The following is an 18109-nucleotide window of genomic DNA, read 5'->3' as shown; positions in this document are numbered from 1 at the left end:
CGTGATAAAATGTTTGGAATGATCAAGAACACGCTCTTTGGAGTCACAGAGGAGACGGAATATAAACTGTTGAGCAGCGAGACTAAGGTAAGATAAAGGTAAAGCCTGTGCGTAATTCCACTGCTGTAGCGCTTGGTTCGTGCGTAAAAGCGCCGTTACGCACTGTAATTATACTGTACAGCTGTACGGTTTCACTTTGGCATTAATATTTCACGCTTCACTAAATATGTTATGTGCTCTCTGTGTTCCCCATGTGCGCTCTGATGTCTTCTCTCTGTTGTTAAACCGATGCGTAAAAGTTTATTCCAGTGGTTTACGCGTTTGAGGAGCGTGAGGCGCGACCTTAAATCACCTGTCCGTGAATGGAAGCAAGGTCATAAGTCATTGTTTCCACTGAGGCATCAAGAACAGGCTGTGCACTGCGCGCTCTGACCCCAGGAACAGGACGCGGCTGTGTGTGAGACGAGTCTGTGGTTAACCCCGAGAGCTCAGATATGGATTGACCGCGTATCCCGATACACCACTGACCCCTGTGACTGCGCCTCCTGACGTGAAAGGGCCCCTCTCCTCCGCTCCACCACATCCCCGCGCGCGCTCTGCTTTTCAAGGGACGTTTTAATATAATTGTCCGCGCAGAGCCTGGGAAAAAAGGGGACATATTCCAGCGAAGTCAGTCATGTGTGAAACAAAACACCCAGCAGGCCTCGATCTGCGTCCATCCTCCTCTGACCTACAGCCTCCTGAAAACACACAGCCTCTTGGGGCAAACTGAGAGAGAAGAGGCTAAAGCAAACTGACCAGACACGCAGGGAGTCAAATGACTTAAGTGACTCATTAACACTTGGACCCAAAACAGATCCGCACATTAACTCTGCACTTGACTCTGCTCAGTGTTTTTACTGAGACAAAACAGAGTCACACAAATCATCAAACTGAAAATATGAGCTGGACTTTTAAAGACAGATGAAGATGAATAAAGCAAAGATGAGCCGCTTTGGCAAATTTAATAAAAACCTCAACCCTCTGCAGGTTTTAACTTGAAGGTTCCACTCAGGCTTAAGCTCTAAAATCATCCTAAATTTAAAAATAATAATAAATAAATAAATAAAACAACAACAAAAATAGAAATCTGTCAACTTGATTTGTCTAAACACCAGGTATTGAAATCAGAGCTAGTCACCTGATCTGTGAAGCACCCGCCTGGCTGTCACCCAACACTCTTAATTAAAACTGACACTGAATACACAAGACGCTCTCACACACACACACACACACACACACACACACACACACACACCAGGCACAATCACAGATGAACAATGCCGTTATAACAGCTCAATGCAGCGCCGGGAGAGAGAAACTACACGAGGGGGGCATGGAAAGATCCTGATGTGCTGATAATAACAGCCTTTGAATGTGGAATTATTACTATTATTGTATGAGCTGCAGATACAAACACACACACAACCACAGACCAGACACATGACCGACACTTTAATTGCACTGCTTAACCAGATTCAGGCTCAGCTTTCGTGCCATACCAGTGTTCACCGTGTTAATGGTGGTCCCACTGACAACAGGCTGTGTGTAATTACCACGAAGAGAATCTCACCTGTCACAGTCTGAAGAGGAACAGGCCGAGAGACGAGGAGAAACGTGATTTTAATAGAGACGAGTTCATCAGATGTTCTACAGGGAAGAGTCAGAAAGGACAAGGTCAAAGATACAGATTATAACAACTTTAGCATTTACTTCAATAGTTTCATTCATAAATACAGTTAAAATTGCTCACAACACTGAAAATAAAGATCATACATTCAGAATACAGGGTTGGAACAAAGCAGTGTGTTTGTCCACTCCACACTGCGGAGGTAAAAAGGCCAAAAGATCAATAAAATGAAATATGAATAGTTAAAAAAACCCTCTAATACTATAAACTAAAGGACAATTCAACAGCACAGTTCAGTTAAAACATCAATATTTGACCCATTTACATGAAAACAGTGATAAAATATGACATCTGCCCTAAATGCACAGTTATTTTTAAATATTCCAGCTGAGTGACTTTCTGCATTAACCCTGTGTCATGTGTCGTGTAAAGTGTTGCGTCACGTTCACGTTGTGCATATGTGAGCGGGGGCCAGTTGTGCGTCTCTGTTACGTAAGAACATGACCCATTATTCCCTGAAGGTTGAGTGAACTCTGTGGAGAAAATGAAGAAATGTAACCAAATCAGTTTAGTGAATATGTAAGTTATTTTGCATTTTATCCTGTCGTCCTCCCACACAGTCGCCTGAAGCAGACGTGTGTCAGAGGTGAATCATGTGTGACTCCTCCAGGAGATAAACCCATTAAACGTGTGTGCGCTCTGTCCAGTTTATGTCCACTCTTTTGTGTCCCAGGACGGCGTGAGCTTCGAGACGAGACGATACGACGCTTCCAAATACGCAGTAGTGTCGTCTGAGGGTCGAACCTTTGACCAGGTCAGCGGAGAGCTGGTGAGGAAGCTGCTCATGTACATCGGAGGAAGCAACGAGCCAGGCAAGACCTCAAAAGACCTCAAAAGACCTCAAAAGACCTCAAAAGACCTCAAAAGACCTCAAAAGACCTCAAAAGACCTCAAACTGTGAGATGAAGATAATCTGATATTATAAGCACACTTCCTTTGACTGTAGCTGCTCTATGATCAAGGGTGTGTGTGTGTGTGTGTGTATATATATATATATATACATATATATATATATATATATATACATATATATATATCACATATTTACATGCCCCTTATTAAAGGAACTGTATGTAGAAAGAGGCTAAATGGACTTTATGATTGGATAACTGAACCAAAACACTAATTAAAACATAAATAAATGGGACATGATAAGAATATTTCAGCTTTACTTTAAGTTACTTTAAGTTAAAAGATGTCGTCAGTACAGGCCAGTACATTATTATAATATTATATTTTTATATTATTATACTATTCTTTCCTCAGGTTTCCTTGATGTAATGAATGTAAATAATAATTGAAGCATTTATTTTCCTCACAGCTGAGGCCATGGGCACAGCCACTCCCATCATCATCACAGTTTACCCGCGGAACGATGGCGTTCTGTCTCGGCGTTTGGTGGCGGGCATCCGCATCCCCACAATGTACCAGCAAGCCCCGCCCCCTCCCACAGACACCTCCATCCGCATCGAGGAGCGACCGGGAATGACCGTCTATGCTCTGTAGGTTTATGTCACAGAATGGATCTTTAGTCACAATGAAAAGTCATTTTAAAAACACGTGGACAAAAGTGTAGAGATAAAAAGTATTTCATATATTAAACCTGTACGATGGATTTCCAGTGCTGTTCTGCGTATTTCAAACTATTCAACATAAGTATTGGCTTTGTCTTGATCTTGGACAAGAAAAACATGGTTTATTATGTTTCTCAACACTGTGCACGTTTGTTTTAGCTCAGACACAAAACTCTACCTGAAAAAACATTTAGAAACAATGAGGCAAAAATAATTCCACCTCCCACATTCCAGAGCTGTTCTGGACGGTGACGTTGTGTTTGTGACACATCTGTGACCTCGTGGTTTACTAAATCTGTTTGGTTTAAAGTTCAGTGACACATTTGTTGTTGGAATCGTCACCATTAAACACAAAGGACAAGGTCATTCACCACAATGTCCACAAAACTGAAACAAAACATCTGGTCCTGCCTCATCAGGACCAGTGCTGTTCATTTGGGTTTATGTTTGTCCCATGAGGACATGATTTATCATAAATGGATTTGTCTCCACAGACAGTTCGGGGGCTTTGCTGGAGAGACTGAGTACAGGGCAGAGGCCTTACGTTTGACACGTACTTTGGGTGAGACTGCGCCTTTCCAACGTAAGCAGTACTTCTGCTGCAGCTTCGACCCGCCCCTAAAGCCTTACGGACGCCGCAATGAGGTCTGGTTTCTACAAGAGGAGCCGTAGAGACTCGATCAGACCTAAAAAACCAATGTGGCTTCACAAAACTCTCCACTGGCAGAACTATGATCCATGTAGCCTACAAGAACTTTCTCTTGAGCTTTATCTGTCTGTAATCTGTGTTTCTATGTTTCTAAAGGTTTTTGCACATGATGTTTACAAAGTGGGACAGATGTAATGATTCTATGTGAGAAGAGCACGGGACAAACGCAGGAGCTGAGCCATAAAGTGTAAGTCTCTTTATGAACAAATGGATTTGGACAGTGTTTAAACTGTGAAATACTTTTTTGTGACAAAGTTATTTGTGTAGTTTTGTGTGTACAGTGGTCTGTGTTAAATCATAGCGCCATTTTAAATGATCTTTTATCTGGTGACGTTATGCAAAAGCTCAGTGTGATTCTCTGTCATTATTTTCTGCTTTAATATTTGTGGTTTATGTGGTGTATATTTTTTGTACTTCAGGGAAATATTATTTCATTAAAGGAGACAGACAATGTAAAATCTATTTTCTGAACTTTAACATGTCACGATGGTGTTCTCCATGAGCTCACTATGAGTCTTGTTTTTCGACTTATTCCTGTTTGAGTATTTAATCCTGCAGTTTTACATCAGAGGCTCGAGTGCCCAGGAAATGTCACTTTTCCCCTTCCTCCCACCCACTGCTCTGTACTTTTTAAGTTATACATGTTTGGTTAAACACTTAAATGAATCTGTTTCTTGCTACAGGGAAATGCCAGTCAATGAAACATCTAATATAATTAATGTGGATAATAATAATTGTACATGCACAGGTGACACTTTTTGATTGTGAGTATGGCTGAAACAGCAGTAAATAAGTAAATAATTTAAAACATATAAAGGCAAAGCGTATTTGTACAACATTTAACAAAGTGAACAGAAAAGAATAAAACCCATTCAATGTAACTGGGAGTTGGTTTTATTTGTTTGACAACTCGGAATGAGGAAATTTGAGCAAAAAGAAAAGTAAATAATCCTGTTAGTAGCTACATTAACTATTAAGTCAAAGTACTTGCTTTCAGTAAGTTCTGGAATAAAAGGTAAAAATCCACTTACACAGTTGAGCGATGCCACTCCCCACCGTAATGAGACATTAATGAGAGTAACATGCAGCGTGGCCTTGTAACCCCACACTCGTGTACTTACACAAAGACAGGAGTTCTGTTTCAACTTGAAGCTGCAGACCTGAACACTGCAGAAGCTTGAACCGGCTTTAGGTCAAGTTCTTTTATCTTTATATTGCACGTCAACTACAACCCTCTTTCTCCTGTCATGTGTTTATAATAATTTATCTTAAAGAAAAGATGGAGAGTACTGGAAAACTGGAGTTGCATAATACCACAATATTCAGCATCTTATCAAATAGATTTTCAGTACAAAAGGCTACTCGCAATGATAAAATACATAATATTGATAATAAAAGCCTACACTGCTACTCTGATCTCTGATGGAATCATATAAAAATGTAATAAAATACAACCCCTTTTCCCTTCTCTAGTTTCACCCTCCAAAGTGAATAGAATTAGTAGAATGAGTATATACACTTTTATGCTGTATATAAAGCAACATTTATCAAAATGATATTCATCATGCTATGTTGATTGTTTCTTTAAGTCATTGCAGTCCTTCAGTTTTGTTTCTTTTCTGGAGAGTTTGGTGCATATGGAGGTGGTCGCTCCTGTAAAATATTCATCAGTTATAAAAGTTACTGTTTGATGAGCCACGTCACCACGTGCAGCTCCACTCACCATGGGCATGTAGACCGTGTGGGGATTGCTGGGATCATAATATGCACTGGCAGCGGCTTCAGCTGCCTTGGAATTGCCTGTGTAGAACATGGGAAATAATATAATTTAAAATGAGCTTGTTTAGCAATAGGAAAAGGAAACAAAAATGTACATTCTATTAGTCAAATACAAAAAAACATCCAAATGAGTTCTACCCATCCATAAGATGGAGGAAGTTCAGCCCTTCAGCTGTGACCATCACATTTACCTCTAACTCTGCACATTTGGTTAGGGCTTTAGTGTTGGTGAACAATTTATATTAAGGCGGGAAAAAAAGAAAAACACATCAAACCTGGAGGAGCTGTAGCTGGTGGTGCTGTAACGGGTGGTGCTGTCCAGTTCTGTGGTGGGCCAGGATACGGGGGTGGTGCCATGTAGTTATATCCAGATGGGAACATTTCTGGTACAAACAAACAGAGTGAGTGACGTCTTCATCAAGGACGACCAGGACACAATAATGTTTAAACATGGTTAATATCTAGTTACATGAAACAGCAAAGAAGCTAATGATTTTAAATTAGTGATCATAAAAATGCTCACACCTACATAAGATACTAAACAATGTGTTTACCTGGAGCAGGTGGAGGATAGGGATACGCCATGTTGGCAGCAGCAGGTGGAGGCGCCGGATAGTAACCGTTGGGCTGAGGAGGACCAGGATAAGGATAGGCCGGAGGAGGAGCGGGTGGGCCATAAGAGTTGATCATTACTGGTGAAGGATAGCCATATGCAGCAGCCCCGTTCTGAGCTGGAGGTGCACGAGAGGCTGGAAATAGTACAAATGAATAAATAAGAGTGAAAGCAGTGTGTACAGTCTGACATAACTTTTGAGAAACTTACCATTTGTGGCTAATTTAAAAAGATATTGCCCAAAATCGATGGCTCCACCAGACATAAAAGTCATTTTGAATTGTGCTGTGCCCTCCCAGCCACCTGGATAATGAGATTAAATGGTTGTTACTTCTGCATGATTCATCTGATAAGTAAAAATTGATGTATTGATTTTTTTTCACTTGGAATGAAGATACTTATTGGATCGACAAAAGTCAATGTAGCTTTGAGATAAGTAAATTATTAAACTGAGCCGCCCTAATAATGAATCTGACACCAGTTTACCTCCATATTCAGCCAACACATTCCCTTTGATGTAGTTGGCTCCAAACACTGGCTGTTCGATGCTGCAGCCCTTCATCAGGTGATAAGGGAACATGGCCGAAACCACATGGTCCTTTGCGTTAGTGGAGACAAATACCAACTAAACCAAAGACAAATCAGTGTGAATGAGAGCTGTGGTGGTTCTTTCTTAGCACAGAGTGTTTCTAGCTGCATACCCTGTATGGAGTGAGGTACACATTGCCCTTTTTGGAGCCCTTCAGCAGATCTGCTTTGGTTTTGACATCACTGAGCTGCAGCTCCACACTCTTACACTCCCGAACAATGCTGTAAAACACAACCCCAGGCTCATGAAATGTGTGTTATGAAACAGGATGACGGGAAAATGTGAACAGAGCAACTTCCTTCTCTGCCTTAAACAAATGTTAGTTATAAACTAATTATTTAAAAGTAAAAGAGTAATTCATACAATTCATACATGTGCCAAGATTATTATAAATATTATTATAAATCAGGTTATTAAACATCAGGACAAGCTAAAGAGCTAACACTTATCCAACAGTTAGCTAACAGTTAGCTAACAGCTAGCTAACAGTGCGCATTTAGAAGAGCAGAGATAAACTAACTCAAATAAAAGCTCACACTGTTTTACACGTGTCCAATAACATAAAGAACGACGTAGAAAACGTGTCACACGCACCTTTCTCCGTTATTAATCAAAACTCCTCCATTCTGTGAGTGGTTACGGTTTAAAGCCATGATATAAACTCATCTGCTGCTCAGCAGCTCCACCAAAACACTGGAAACCCCGCTACGTCACACTGACGTCACCACGTCGTGTCAGCGCGTGACGCTGCGTAAGCCCTCTCACAAACAAACACTTAAGATTTAAGTTTCATGAACTTTAACCGTCTGTGTGCGCCTGGATATGAGCCAAACATTTTAATGACAATAATTCTAAACCAGATTTATTCTTATTTACAAAAACACTGGACATGATGTCACATCTATTTATAATTTAGTGTTTTGGCTCAACACGATCATCCAGAATGAAATGAAAGAGCAGAATGAGCCCCACAGAATGATATTATATGGTCAGTGTCAATGATGAAAACCAGTAGGATAAAACCTCAAGGATCCTGTGTGATCTGAACACTGTGGGACATTAAACCCAGGACCTGCAGACAGTCATTTATCATCATTTATCATCATTTATCATCATTTATCATCAGAGCCAGTTATAGGTCTAAAACCAAAACATGAACGCCCTTCGAGACAACTGTTGTTGTGATTTTGGGCGTTACAAAAATAAATGAAATTGAAATTGTCTAAAAGATGAATTTATTATACTTCCATTGTGCTAGTGAAGCCACTGAGTAAATGATTGAGGTTCTGAGTGTTCACACGAGCCATGTCCTGTGAGTGAAAGTGTAGAATCTACACTTTGTGCTGTAGATGAAGGTTAAACCTGTGGAAACTCAGGATCAGAGATGACTGTAGTTAAAAAAACAAAACAAAATAAAAAAAAAACATTAAGAGCACAGACTGCAAACAGTTACTTTAAGAAGAAAATGTATAAGAACCTTCATGTCAATGTCTTACTCATCAAAATAAATTTGATTAATTCATGTAAATCATATCATAAAAATACACACTGTGTTTGCAGTTAGCCTGTATTTAAATAAATGAATCATTAGATTGAATCTGTAATCTTTCAAATCAACAAAAAGGCCATAGTGATAAACACTGACTGAATCTAAACGTCTGTGATGTCGACACAAATTCAACATGTAGGACTAGTGCAGGTTTGTACAGGCTGTAAAAAAAGTCAAGTCTTTGTGTTTTTTGAATCATTTTGGTTCAAGTCAAAAGAGACAAGCTGGTCGTAGTTGACATTAATGAAAGAGTCACATGACCCGCCCTGTCCAGTGGAGACTTAATGTGCTGTAAAAGCCTCATCTAATGTCCAAAACGATGCTTTCTTATTCTAAAAACTTCTGCTTGATTTATTTAGTTTTTGCATTTGGTGCCAATTGTTTTTCAGTTCAGAAGAGTAAATCTCATGAAAGGAAAAGACAAGCTTTACCTAAAGTGACGTGTTCTCGTGAGCGAGTAAAGGCTGTGTTTGGGCCCCATGTCAGCAGAAATGTGACAGTAGAAGGTAAGTGAAAATACTGTTGAACTTTTACAACTTAGAAATGGTTTCCTCGTTCATTTGACCCGTCCTCAGATTCTACAGGTGCAGTTATTCCAGTTTCTGAGAATGAGGAGTCCTGTGGAGTCAAACTGACAACAGACAAGAGCCGTGGTCCAGTGTTTCTGAGCAAATACGACAGCTGTTACACAAAGTATAAGGTGAGAAAGACGTTACACATTGACTTTAAGAAAAAGGCCTGATTACTCTTGGTCTTTAGGACAGAACAGTGATCGTTCCTCTGCGTGTCCAGCTGAAAGGAAAACAACAATGGTTCAGAGTGAATGTCAGTTGTCCTCTGATCAAAAGACACAGTGACAGTAGGACGCTCTCCCAAACAGGTAAGCACTTGGTGGGGAAACATCGAACTAAAAAGTGTTCTACAAGTGTCTAAAAAGTGTTTTCAGGAAATGCTTTAGCAAAAGAATGCCAAACTCCCAAAGATCTGAAGGTGGGTTGTGGTCACAGAGACATCACAGGTGAGGACTGCCTGGACCGCGGCTGTTGTTATGACGATGAGGACGACTTCTGCTTCTACAGACTCAACTGTGAGTGTATTTGTTTCTTTCACTAATATGTACAAACCATTAATTTCCTTTTATCCTTCAGCCTGCTCTTTAGACAGACACTTTGTGTTTTCTGTCACAACAGAAGACACTGGTTATTCCACTTCTTTAAGCAAACTAATGGTGAAGGATCAGCCGCAGTGTGTCCCAGTCATTCTCACCCCAGACACTGCAGTGTTTAAAGTCGGACAAAAGGAGTGTGGGGCCAAGATGAAGGTAACCTTCTCTTGTGTGTTTGAATATTTAAAAAATAGGTGATAATTATAATATTTCTGACAAACATGTTTTTTTTCTTCAGGAAGAAGGAAACAACGTGATCTATGAAATGGAGGTAGTAGGTGGCATAGATTCTGCATTTAGGTAAAGTCTCCGTCTCTATAATATTACATCATTAATGATATATTTTCTGTAGTCAATGTGCTCTAATTATTACAATTAATGCATTTTTTGTTCAGTCTTGAGGTTGCGTGTGAGTATGAGGCTTCAGAGTTGAAAAAAGTTGCCAATTTGGATGTTTTATTCTTGACAAATCCACCACCTGCAGTTGGTTTGGGAAACAGTGAAGTTCAAATGAGAATAGCCAGAGGTTAACATTATTCTTTTACAAACAAATCATTTTTGTTTACCCTTTTTAATAACCACTTAACCTGTTCATACAGACGCCTCTTTTACATCCTTCTTTGCTGAAGATGAACTCCCAGTGACCCTCCCACTGCGTGAAAATGTTCATGTAGAAATATCATTTGTTGGATCATCCCCAGACCCGACTCTTTCCCTCCGTGTTCGAGACTGCTTTGCCTACCCAGAGACTAAACACTCTGTGTGGAACCTGCTCTTTGATGGGTCTGTTTTTTTGATAATTAAACCACTTACTTTCATACATGCATAGATGGTTTTCTTTGTAATCCCTCCTGCAGCTGTCCTAACCCTCTGGATGACATGCAAAGTTTTGTTCCTGTGGACAATAAGGGAAAGATTGCCTTTCACTCCCAAGTCAGAAGGTTTGATGTGAAGACTTTTGCGTTTTTGGACCCACACACAGGCCGTCATAGCACAGAGCTAGTAAGAGTGTTATATAATTACAGTGTTCTGATCTATGCCACATTCCTTAACACAACTTTTTTAGGTGTATTTCTATTGCTGGGTGGAAATTTGTACTGAAAATATGGAGTGTGAGCAGCACTGCTCAATTACCTGTGAGTACAATAATTTGCCTTTGACCATTTTCAGACTAGATATTTAAACTAAGACTTGCCTTGCAGCTTCAGAGAGTCAAAGACAAAGACGAGAAGCTTTACCCTCTTCTGATCACCTCCATCTCTATTCTGTGGGACCTCTACAGCTAGGACAGAATGACACAGATGTGGACGACAACCTGTGTCTAACATCTAAGAAACGTAGGAAAAGTTATCTTAATACTTTAAATTTATGAATGCATAGTTTGATTGCAGTAGTTGAAATTCACTCTTGTATCAGAGTTTCAGGTGACTGTTTATGTTCTATCTGGGGTTGGAGCTGCTCTGCTTCTAATGGCGCTGTGTCTGGTATTTCGGAGCATTAGAAGATGCCAGCGACAGGCACAGGCCCTGGATGCACAGAAAAATACAGAACAAACTCAATAAAACAAATGATTCTTTTATGTGTTTCAAACTTTTGTACATCTAAATACATAAGGATGCATGCACAGTAGATATTTGAACGCTAATATTTTTAAACTGTGTTTACAAACTTAAAAAGACAATTTAATAGGGTTTAAACTTTCTCTGTGCCCTCAACAAGGCTATCCTCTGTTTGTCCTCTTCAAACTTTTTCCTTAATTCAGCAATATCTGTAAAAGAACAGAACAAAAAGCACTCTCATAAAAAGCGTCATTAAAATCTGTTTCCAGAAAACCGTACTTACGCTCTTTTTGTGTGTTTCTGTGTTGCCAGGTGTAGAAGTTCATAAGTTCCTTTCTCTTCTTTTTCTTCATCTCTTTTGCTAAAGTGCGCTGATTGGCCATTTCACTGTGGGGACGGGCTTTTGCACCTTTGTGTCCCCTTGTAACTTTGACCCAACCATCTTCGTCTTCCTGCTGCTGTTCCTCTTTTTTCCTTCGTTGTTCTTCTTCCTGTCACCACCAGAACATGAAGATGTAAAGCCAGACAGATGGGAATCATCTGTCAAAGAAAAAACTAGTCTTACCTTTTCTTTATGCTTGTCATAATCCTCCATAAAAGAGTCAACTATTTTGTTAAGTTCCTCCGGCTGAATAAAAGCTTCTTTGTACTGCTGTATCCATTCTGTTAAAAAAGAGGTAACATTTATCAATCTGCAACACAATTTAGATGAGAATTACATGCTGCATTCTAGTTACTTTGAATCCCCGTCTTGACAGGATGCTCCTCTGTGGACACCACCAGAGGCTCACTGGATGGATGAGATTTAGCAGCTTTGATACTGGAAGAATTTTCAAACACAATGTATCCTACTTTGAATCCCTGTGGAGCAGTATACAAAGGTATATGATCATTTTCAACCATTCAAACATTTTCTACAAATTGTTATGCAGCACGCTTTTAAAAACTCACATGTTTTTCTGCTGGTTTAAAAACATTGGAAAGCTTCGGTCCATGGTGCGGAGAGGAACCTGGCTGGTCTCTCAACTCCACTGAATTTACGTTTCCAAACTGAGAAAATATTCTTTTGATGACGTCCTGAAACTCAAATGCAGTGTTAGGTCCACGGCCATCTGAAACTGTATAGATCAGACTGTGATACTGTGTGTGTTACCTCTGAACAATATGGGGGAACATTCAGAACAAACAGGGTCCTGTCCACTGGTCTGTACGAGCTTTTTTCATCCCGGACTTTGTGCTCTTTTACATAAAGTTTGTGATGTGCGACGCTGCTGGAACAAAACTTTAAGGGCAGCACTGCAAAAAACAGATTTGATAATGAGTGTTAAGACAGCTGCAGTGCATCCAGAATGCTGCTGCTCCGGACCTGACTAGAACCAGGAAGTACTTCACACATGTGTCCTGTGCTCAGGTCAGGAGAATAGACTTTAAAGCAGGTCTGGTTGTGAACAAGTCTCTCAATGGACCAGCACCAAAGAACATCTCCCACATGTTAGAGCCACATGAACCATTTCACACTCTGAGGACTAAACCAGGACTAAACATGTGGAATCAGTGTTTGAGTTTTGTGCATTTAAAACCTGGAACATTCTTCCTGAAGATGTGAGACAGGCCTCAACTTTGACAATGTTTAAATCCAGACTCAAACGGTTCTGTTTATCTGTGACTGAAAGGGGTTTATTCTGCACTTTTCTCCATTAATGTTAATCTTATGATAACTATTGTGACTATTTACGTTTTGATTTGTTGTATTGTGACTTTAATGTCTGTTTTATTCTGTAAAACACTTTGAATTACCTTATGTACGGATTGTGCTGTACAAATCAACTTGTCTTGTCAAACATCAGCGAAACAAGTTCCGTTTTTTCCAGATAAAGGTTGAGCGACATTCATTAACAGTTGTACAATAAAGTATATGTTTTTCCGTCCTCTGTAGTGTAAAATTACCTGCAAATCCTCCGGGAATAACACAGCTTTGGTTTGTGGCGTGTTGCTTTTTGGAGGCGGCCATTTTGGAAACAAACTTTGACCCCGGAAGTAAACAACAAACGGCAAAGGCGTTTATGACGTTACGTTTACGTCACATGGTTCGTACATAGAATAGATCTATAACGTTTTATACTTCCACGGGTCGTTATCGCGTTCTGTTAAAGTACATTTAATTTGTCCCCGTAGGAAAATGTGTCCTCTGTATTTGACCCGTCCTTATTTGACCCATCCTTATTTGACCCTTCAGTGCCTCTGGTCTGGGGCAGAGACTCTGAACCCTCTGCACATCTGGAGTGAGGCTGGGTCAGGACTGAGCTGGAGGATATTACATGTTTTTAGATGTTTTGGGTTGTTATGTTCTGTACATGTCATTTTAATTATATTTTGTCAATTTCACTTTCAGTTTCCGTTTCATCCAATAATATTCTACTAATAAAGTCAGAATTCCCTTTATTTGCCCAGGGCTATTAATATATTTCAGATGTTTTCTGTAACCTATTTGCGTGCTGTGGGTTATTTTGTTTTTTCATAATATGAATATATCAGAATACATGATATCGCCTCATTACTTAGTGGCAAGAATTTTATTGAAACGAAACAATTAGGTAAACTGGCACATATTTAAGTGCCTTTTTGGCCATTTCTGCACTTTTGTCATTTGATGCAGCTCTTTTGCATTAGGCATTGCCACAATAAAATATAACTATTGTAGGCCAGTTATCTGGCTGTATTCTATAAATGAAAAGACAGTTAATAAAGTATAAATGTACAGTTTAATGGTGACATTACAGAAGCTAGCCTTCCTAGACGCATTAGACTGACATACCAGAAAAATAAAAAGCAACACAGTTGTAGTAGACCATTCAACATGTTTTGAAACTGTCATACTGTCAATACACTACAAAGAATATACTTCATAAATTCTGTCACATAATGTCAACTATGAATGTCCAAGTTGACCCAAATCACTTGTTTTATAATTGTTCAAACTGTATTTTTTTATTTTATTTTACACATTATTGAAGATATTTAACCCTCAGAACACAAAGCCCGATATAGACTGGGTGGACCATGACAACTTAAAATGTTTAACAAAACATCCAAATTGGGATATTACTGAATTAAAACATGTTCCACAATCAGACTGCTTTGGGGTTGGCTGTGTCTGATAAAAAACAAACATGTTCAATGTCCTGCAGATAAAGTGGGATAAAATTAAACTGTTTCATTTTGTGAGTAAACATGTTTATCAAAATGGGAGAAAAAGGCTCCATGTGTGTTTCCCATTTAAGTGAAATAGAGTATTGTTAACTGTAACACTGGGAATGCAGTAAAATATTGAAACACAAGACACGACCTAAATCTTAATGCGAAAGGCAGTAGCTTGTGAGTTGGGAGGTTCGGGAGTGGAGGGGGACTGAGCAGTGGACTTGAACAAAGCTTTGAGAATTGTCTGAGGATCCACCTCTGGAGTGGGCTGAGTGGACGCTCGCTGACCAGCGGGGCGTGACAAGGAGGGGGGCAAACCATCTTTCTTTGTAGAGCTACCGCTGCCTGGAGTATCACTGAGCCTCCTGCAAAAATCCAAACACCAAAAGTCACTATACTGCACTTAAGACAACATAGGATAGTGAAAAGAAAGTTACAAAATCTCACCATTGAAAACTAAAAAAGGTAATGCATGCAATTTATTCCAGATTTTTTTTTTTTTTTATTCCAGACAAATTTTCATAACCAGTTCACAGCAGTGTAGTCGTGTAGTGTAGGTGAGATGAGTGCTTTGTATAAACACTACTCATCCAGGGGGGTTTCCAAATATGAAGTAAGCATGTTTAATGTCGACTTCAATAACGACAAATGTGATGTTGATTTAGTTAGAATAATATTTTTTTACATTATGTAAAAGTTGTGAGTCAAACAAAAAACTAAGCATAAACAAGACTCCACATTGCAGATTGTCCTTTTAGAAATCTCTGTGGTCGTAGTCATAATATAAATATAAAGCCTCCATAATATCTAATACTATCTGCTACTATAAAAAGTGGAGCAACTCTCCTGAAATAGTGACAATGCAAGAGCACATGCTATAATTAAACTCAATATGAACACTGACAAATTAGTATTAGTAGTACTTTAGTATTAATATTACTTACAATAAAATGGGCTGATCAGAAGTGATGACATTTCCCTGAATATGAAGATTACATTTCATGGGCTGACCTGCATTTTAAATAACAAATAAAATGATTAACATCTTCATAAATGGCAGAAACAACATTGTAACCCTCATTTAGACTTACCATCAAGGCAGCGGTTATTATACTTCCTATATGCGCTGACGGCATCCTCTTTACGAACAAATACCACCTCAGCCACACCCACTTTCACCAGCCGTGCACGTTTTAAGGCACCACATACACAAAAGAGTTCCTGTGGGGAAAGAGTGAATCATCAAAATGCTTGAAGTATCAATCAAAGTACATAAGAGTGGTCATTTTGCTTACAACGATGTCTTCTTCAGTTACCCGAGGATGCAAGTTATTTACTGTTATTTTTGTTCCCTCCAATGGACTGAATGTAGGCTAAAATAACAAAAAAATATGGATTAAGTACAACATGGCATGCTGTTATTTTTTACCAACTTAAATTTCTATCCCTGATCACATATTAAAAGAGAGCTCACCAGAGGAGGAGCCGCTGCTGTATTCGGAGCAGCAGTGCTTTGCTGCAGAGTTCTGGAGACCTGTTGTAAGGCAGAGGGCCGAGACGCAGGCATGCTGGTGGTTGGTCGAGTGGGTGCCACTGGTACAGGAGGACGAGGTGCTGTGTAGGCATCATTTTTAACCACCTTTGTGATTGGAGCTGACATGGAGAATGAGGAGCCAATTCCACCCCCCTAGAAAAAAATTGATGGTAAGTGAATGCTTAAAAAAAAATAAAACTCAAGTAATGTGAAAGATTTCATTTACCCGGGGTTGTAGGATGTCATTAGAAGTGGTTATCTTTATTTGTTTACTAACAGTGCCATCAAGATCATTTGAGACAGGCTGGGAAAAAACAGAAGATTGTACCATATAACTGATCATCTGGAATCATACGCTTAAAATCTCTTCTGTTTAGAGTGAATTAATCTAACACCACTGACATTAGAATCTTATTACACTATGATAATCTACTAATCCAGCTACAATACTTGTGTGGCTGTGCGTATCCCACTTGACAGTCCCACTGGCTGTTGCTGAGAAAAAAAAAAAACACACAAACTTTTAGCTGTGGTTTTCTTTTACTGTTTCTACATTTTCTCTGGGAAAAAAGTATGCTCACCTGAATGGTCTTTGTTATTTTTAATGGTATTCCTGCCCCAGCCAGTGTCTGTGTTCCTCCGAGGCTTCTCTTCAGGCTTAGTCTGTCTCGAGCATCCCTAAGATTCGTCCCTTGACCACCAAAATGCCTTGCGTTGTTAGCACCAGCAACACCAATGTTAGAGTGTATATGTACTGATGGCAGTGTGCTCTGCAGCTGGGGTAGCAAAGCCTGTGTTGTGGGATTATATTGTGTTTGCCCCTGTTTGCGTGAGTTGATCATTTGACGAGCATCTTGCACCCCTCCTCCTCCTCCTCCTCCACCTCGACCACGAATTTTAAAACGAGCATCTTTCTGACCAAGCTTTTCTCTGGCATCTTTCACTTGAAAACCTATTATGAAAACAATAAACGCAAATGACAAACAACACTAGGTTGTAAACACAAAGTAAAACGCTTTGGTATTTTTAAAATGTTACCTGCAGCTCCTCCCATTCGCTGCCGCACATCATTTGCACCAATCTTCTGCCTGGCGTCAAAACTCATCCCGACCCCCCCAGCACCTCGTCCAAATGTTGGCCTGAAACACAGAATATTGTTTATTTTCCATCGCAGTGCATAATGCAGTTTGATCCCAACATTTGAAAGGCAACGTTAAGGTAAAAATCAATGAGCGTCATGGCGATCTTTGAACTCCCTCACAAACACACAGTAAACGCTTCACAAACACACAGTAAACACTGCTGTTAGCTTATTAGCAAACATCTGCTAAGGCGTGTATTAGAAAAGCGGGTAATAATTATTTTACGACTAATATTAAAGAACAGTGAAGTGTAGAAAAGTAAACTGGACGCTATTAAGCTTTTGGGTGCACTGGTTATCTAGCTACATGCTAATGCTATGAGCAAAGCGAAGGGGTTAGCATTAACATAGAGCACAAAGAAAGCCTCAAACTAGCTCGCGCGTGCACCTTTCTACTAAAATGTTACACGAATTTGGTTATAAAATAGTCACGAGAAGTATAAGGTCCAGTGTTGATTACCGTTTTACAGTTGGTTTAAGATTAATGCCGCGCTGTCGGATCACTTCGTCCAAAGAAACGTCTGCCATTTTCTCTCACTGTGCTGCTGCGCATGCGTGGACTCTAGTAATGAAAACATGTACGGAGGCCGGTGTAGTCTAAACGTGATGAATAAAAATAACGCGTTTTCACGTTTAATGTTGTCTCTGTCTATTCTTTTCAACATTTAACGATAAATCACTCTCAGTATTCTAAATTAAAGTAAAATAAACTTTATAAGAGAAAGAAACATGCGCCCACATCACGACATCTGCGCTCGTCTACTCTTAACTGAAAGGTGTAAAAGAAGAGCTCTCCCCATAATGCTTTGCGATACATGATTTCTTTTTTTATTCATAACAAACACACCAAATGGTTATATATTTTTCATATTTTGATGAGTAACTATATTTGCTAAAGTTATTTACATAGACAAAAATATATGAAGCACTTTGACTCTCGTAGCGGCTCAGTCTGACACCATGACTGAGG

At 39.5% G+C, this 18109-nt stretch overlaps 5 protein-coding genes across 5 annotated transcripts in view; 2 read left to right on the top strand and 3 right to left on the bottom strand.

Annotated features, from left to right (window-relative positions):
* The window catches only part of LOC117375270 (heme-binding protein 1-like), a 4005-nt gene extending 30 nt beyond the window's left edge, over positions 1 to 3975 (top strand). Inside the window, exons 1-4 of the mRNA XM_033971562.2 lie at positions 1 to 87; positions 2403 to 2541; positions 3051 to 3231; positions 3798 to 3975. The exon at positions 1 to 87 is cut by the window's left edge and continues 30 nt beyond it. Of these exons, the coding sequence (XP_033827453.1) occupies positions 10 to 87; positions 2403 to 2541; positions 3051 to 3231; positions 3798 to 3975 (576 nt within the window). The 5' untranslated portion in view covers positions 1 to 9. The remainder of the gene's footprint in view (positions 88 to 2402; positions 2542 to 3050; positions 3232 to 3797) is intronic.
* Positions 3976 to 4894: 919 nt separating this feature from the next.
* On the bottom strand, positions 4895 to 7719 carry wbp2nl (WBP2 N-terminal like). Its single transcript, XM_033971557.2, has 8 exons — positions 7588 to 7719; positions 7106 to 7214; positions 6891 to 7029; positions 6615 to 6707; positions 6346 to 6540; positions 6067 to 6174; positions 5736 to 5812; positions 4895 to 5665 (listed from the first exon to the last, which is right to left on the bottom strand). Exons 1-8 carry the CDS (start codon positions 7644 to 7646, stop codon positions 5615 to 5617), a joined length of 831 nt encoding a protein of 276 aa, XP_033827448.1. The 5' UTR covers positions 7647 to 7719; the 3' UTR covers positions 4895 to 5614.
* A 579-nt stretch (positions 7720 to 8298) lies between these two features.
* On the top strand, positions 8299 to 11556 carry LOC117374629 (zona pellucida sperm-binding protein 4-like). The gene is made up of 13 exons (XM_055223761.1): positions 8299 to 8305; positions 8932 to 9048; positions 9118 to 9242; positions 9302 to 9422; positions 9489 to 9629; positions 9691 to 9863; positions 9946 to 10007; positions 10103 to 10233; positions 10307 to 10490; positions 10565 to 10709; positions 10774 to 10843; positions 10910 to 11044; positions 11124 to 11556. Exons 1-13 carry the CDS (start codon positions 8299 to 8301, stop codon positions 11267 to 11269), a joined length of 1557 nt encoding a protein of 518 aa, XP_055079736.1. The 3' UTR covers positions 11270 to 11556.
* rrp7a (ribosomal RNA processing 7 homolog A) lies at positions 11266 to 13288 on the bottom strand. Its single transcript, XM_033971553.2, has 7 exons — positions 13214 to 13288; positions 12420 to 12562; positions 12218 to 12343; positions 12004 to 12127; positions 11832 to 11929; positions 11550 to 11757; positions 11266 to 11475 (listed from the first exon to the last, which is right to left on the bottom strand). The coding sequence occupies exons 1-7, from the start codon at positions 13275 to 13277 to the stop codon at positions 11390 to 11392; spliced, it is 849 nt and encodes a 282-aa protein (XP_033827444.1). The 5' UTR covers positions 13278 to 13288; the 3' UTR covers positions 11266 to 11389.
* Positions 13289 to 13832: 544 nt separating this feature from the next.
* On the bottom strand, positions 13833 to 17717 carry poldip3 (polymerase (DNA-directed), delta interacting protein 3). Its single transcript, XM_033971543.2, has 10 exons — positions 17600 to 17717; positions 17037 to 17137; positions 16580 to 16950; positions 16449 to 16493; positions 16225 to 16302; positions 15939 to 16151; positions 15760 to 15837; positions 15556 to 15685; positions 15409 to 15475; positions 13833 to 14829 (listed from the first exon to the last, which is right to left on the bottom strand). The coding sequence occupies exons 1-10, from the start codon at positions 17665 to 17667 to the stop codon at positions 14613 to 14615; spliced, it is 1368 nt and encodes a 455-aa protein (XP_033827434.1). The 5' UTR covers positions 17668 to 17717; the 3' UTR covers positions 13833 to 14612.
* Positions 17718 to 18109: the final 392 nt, after the last annotated feature.

This window comes from Periophthalmus magnuspinnatus, chromosome 8, assembly GCF_009829125.3.
Source record: "Periophthalmus magnuspinnatus isolate fPerMag1 chromosome 8, fPerMag1.2.pri, whole genome shotgun sequence".
NCBI classification, from domain to species: domain Eukaryota; kingdom Metazoa; phylum Chordata; class Actinopteri; order Gobiiformes; family Gobiidae; genus Periophthalmus; species Periophthalmus magnuspinnatus.
The sequence above is the reverse complement of the archived record's forward strand: the minus strand, read 5'-3'. Positions and strand labels throughout refer to the sequence as shown.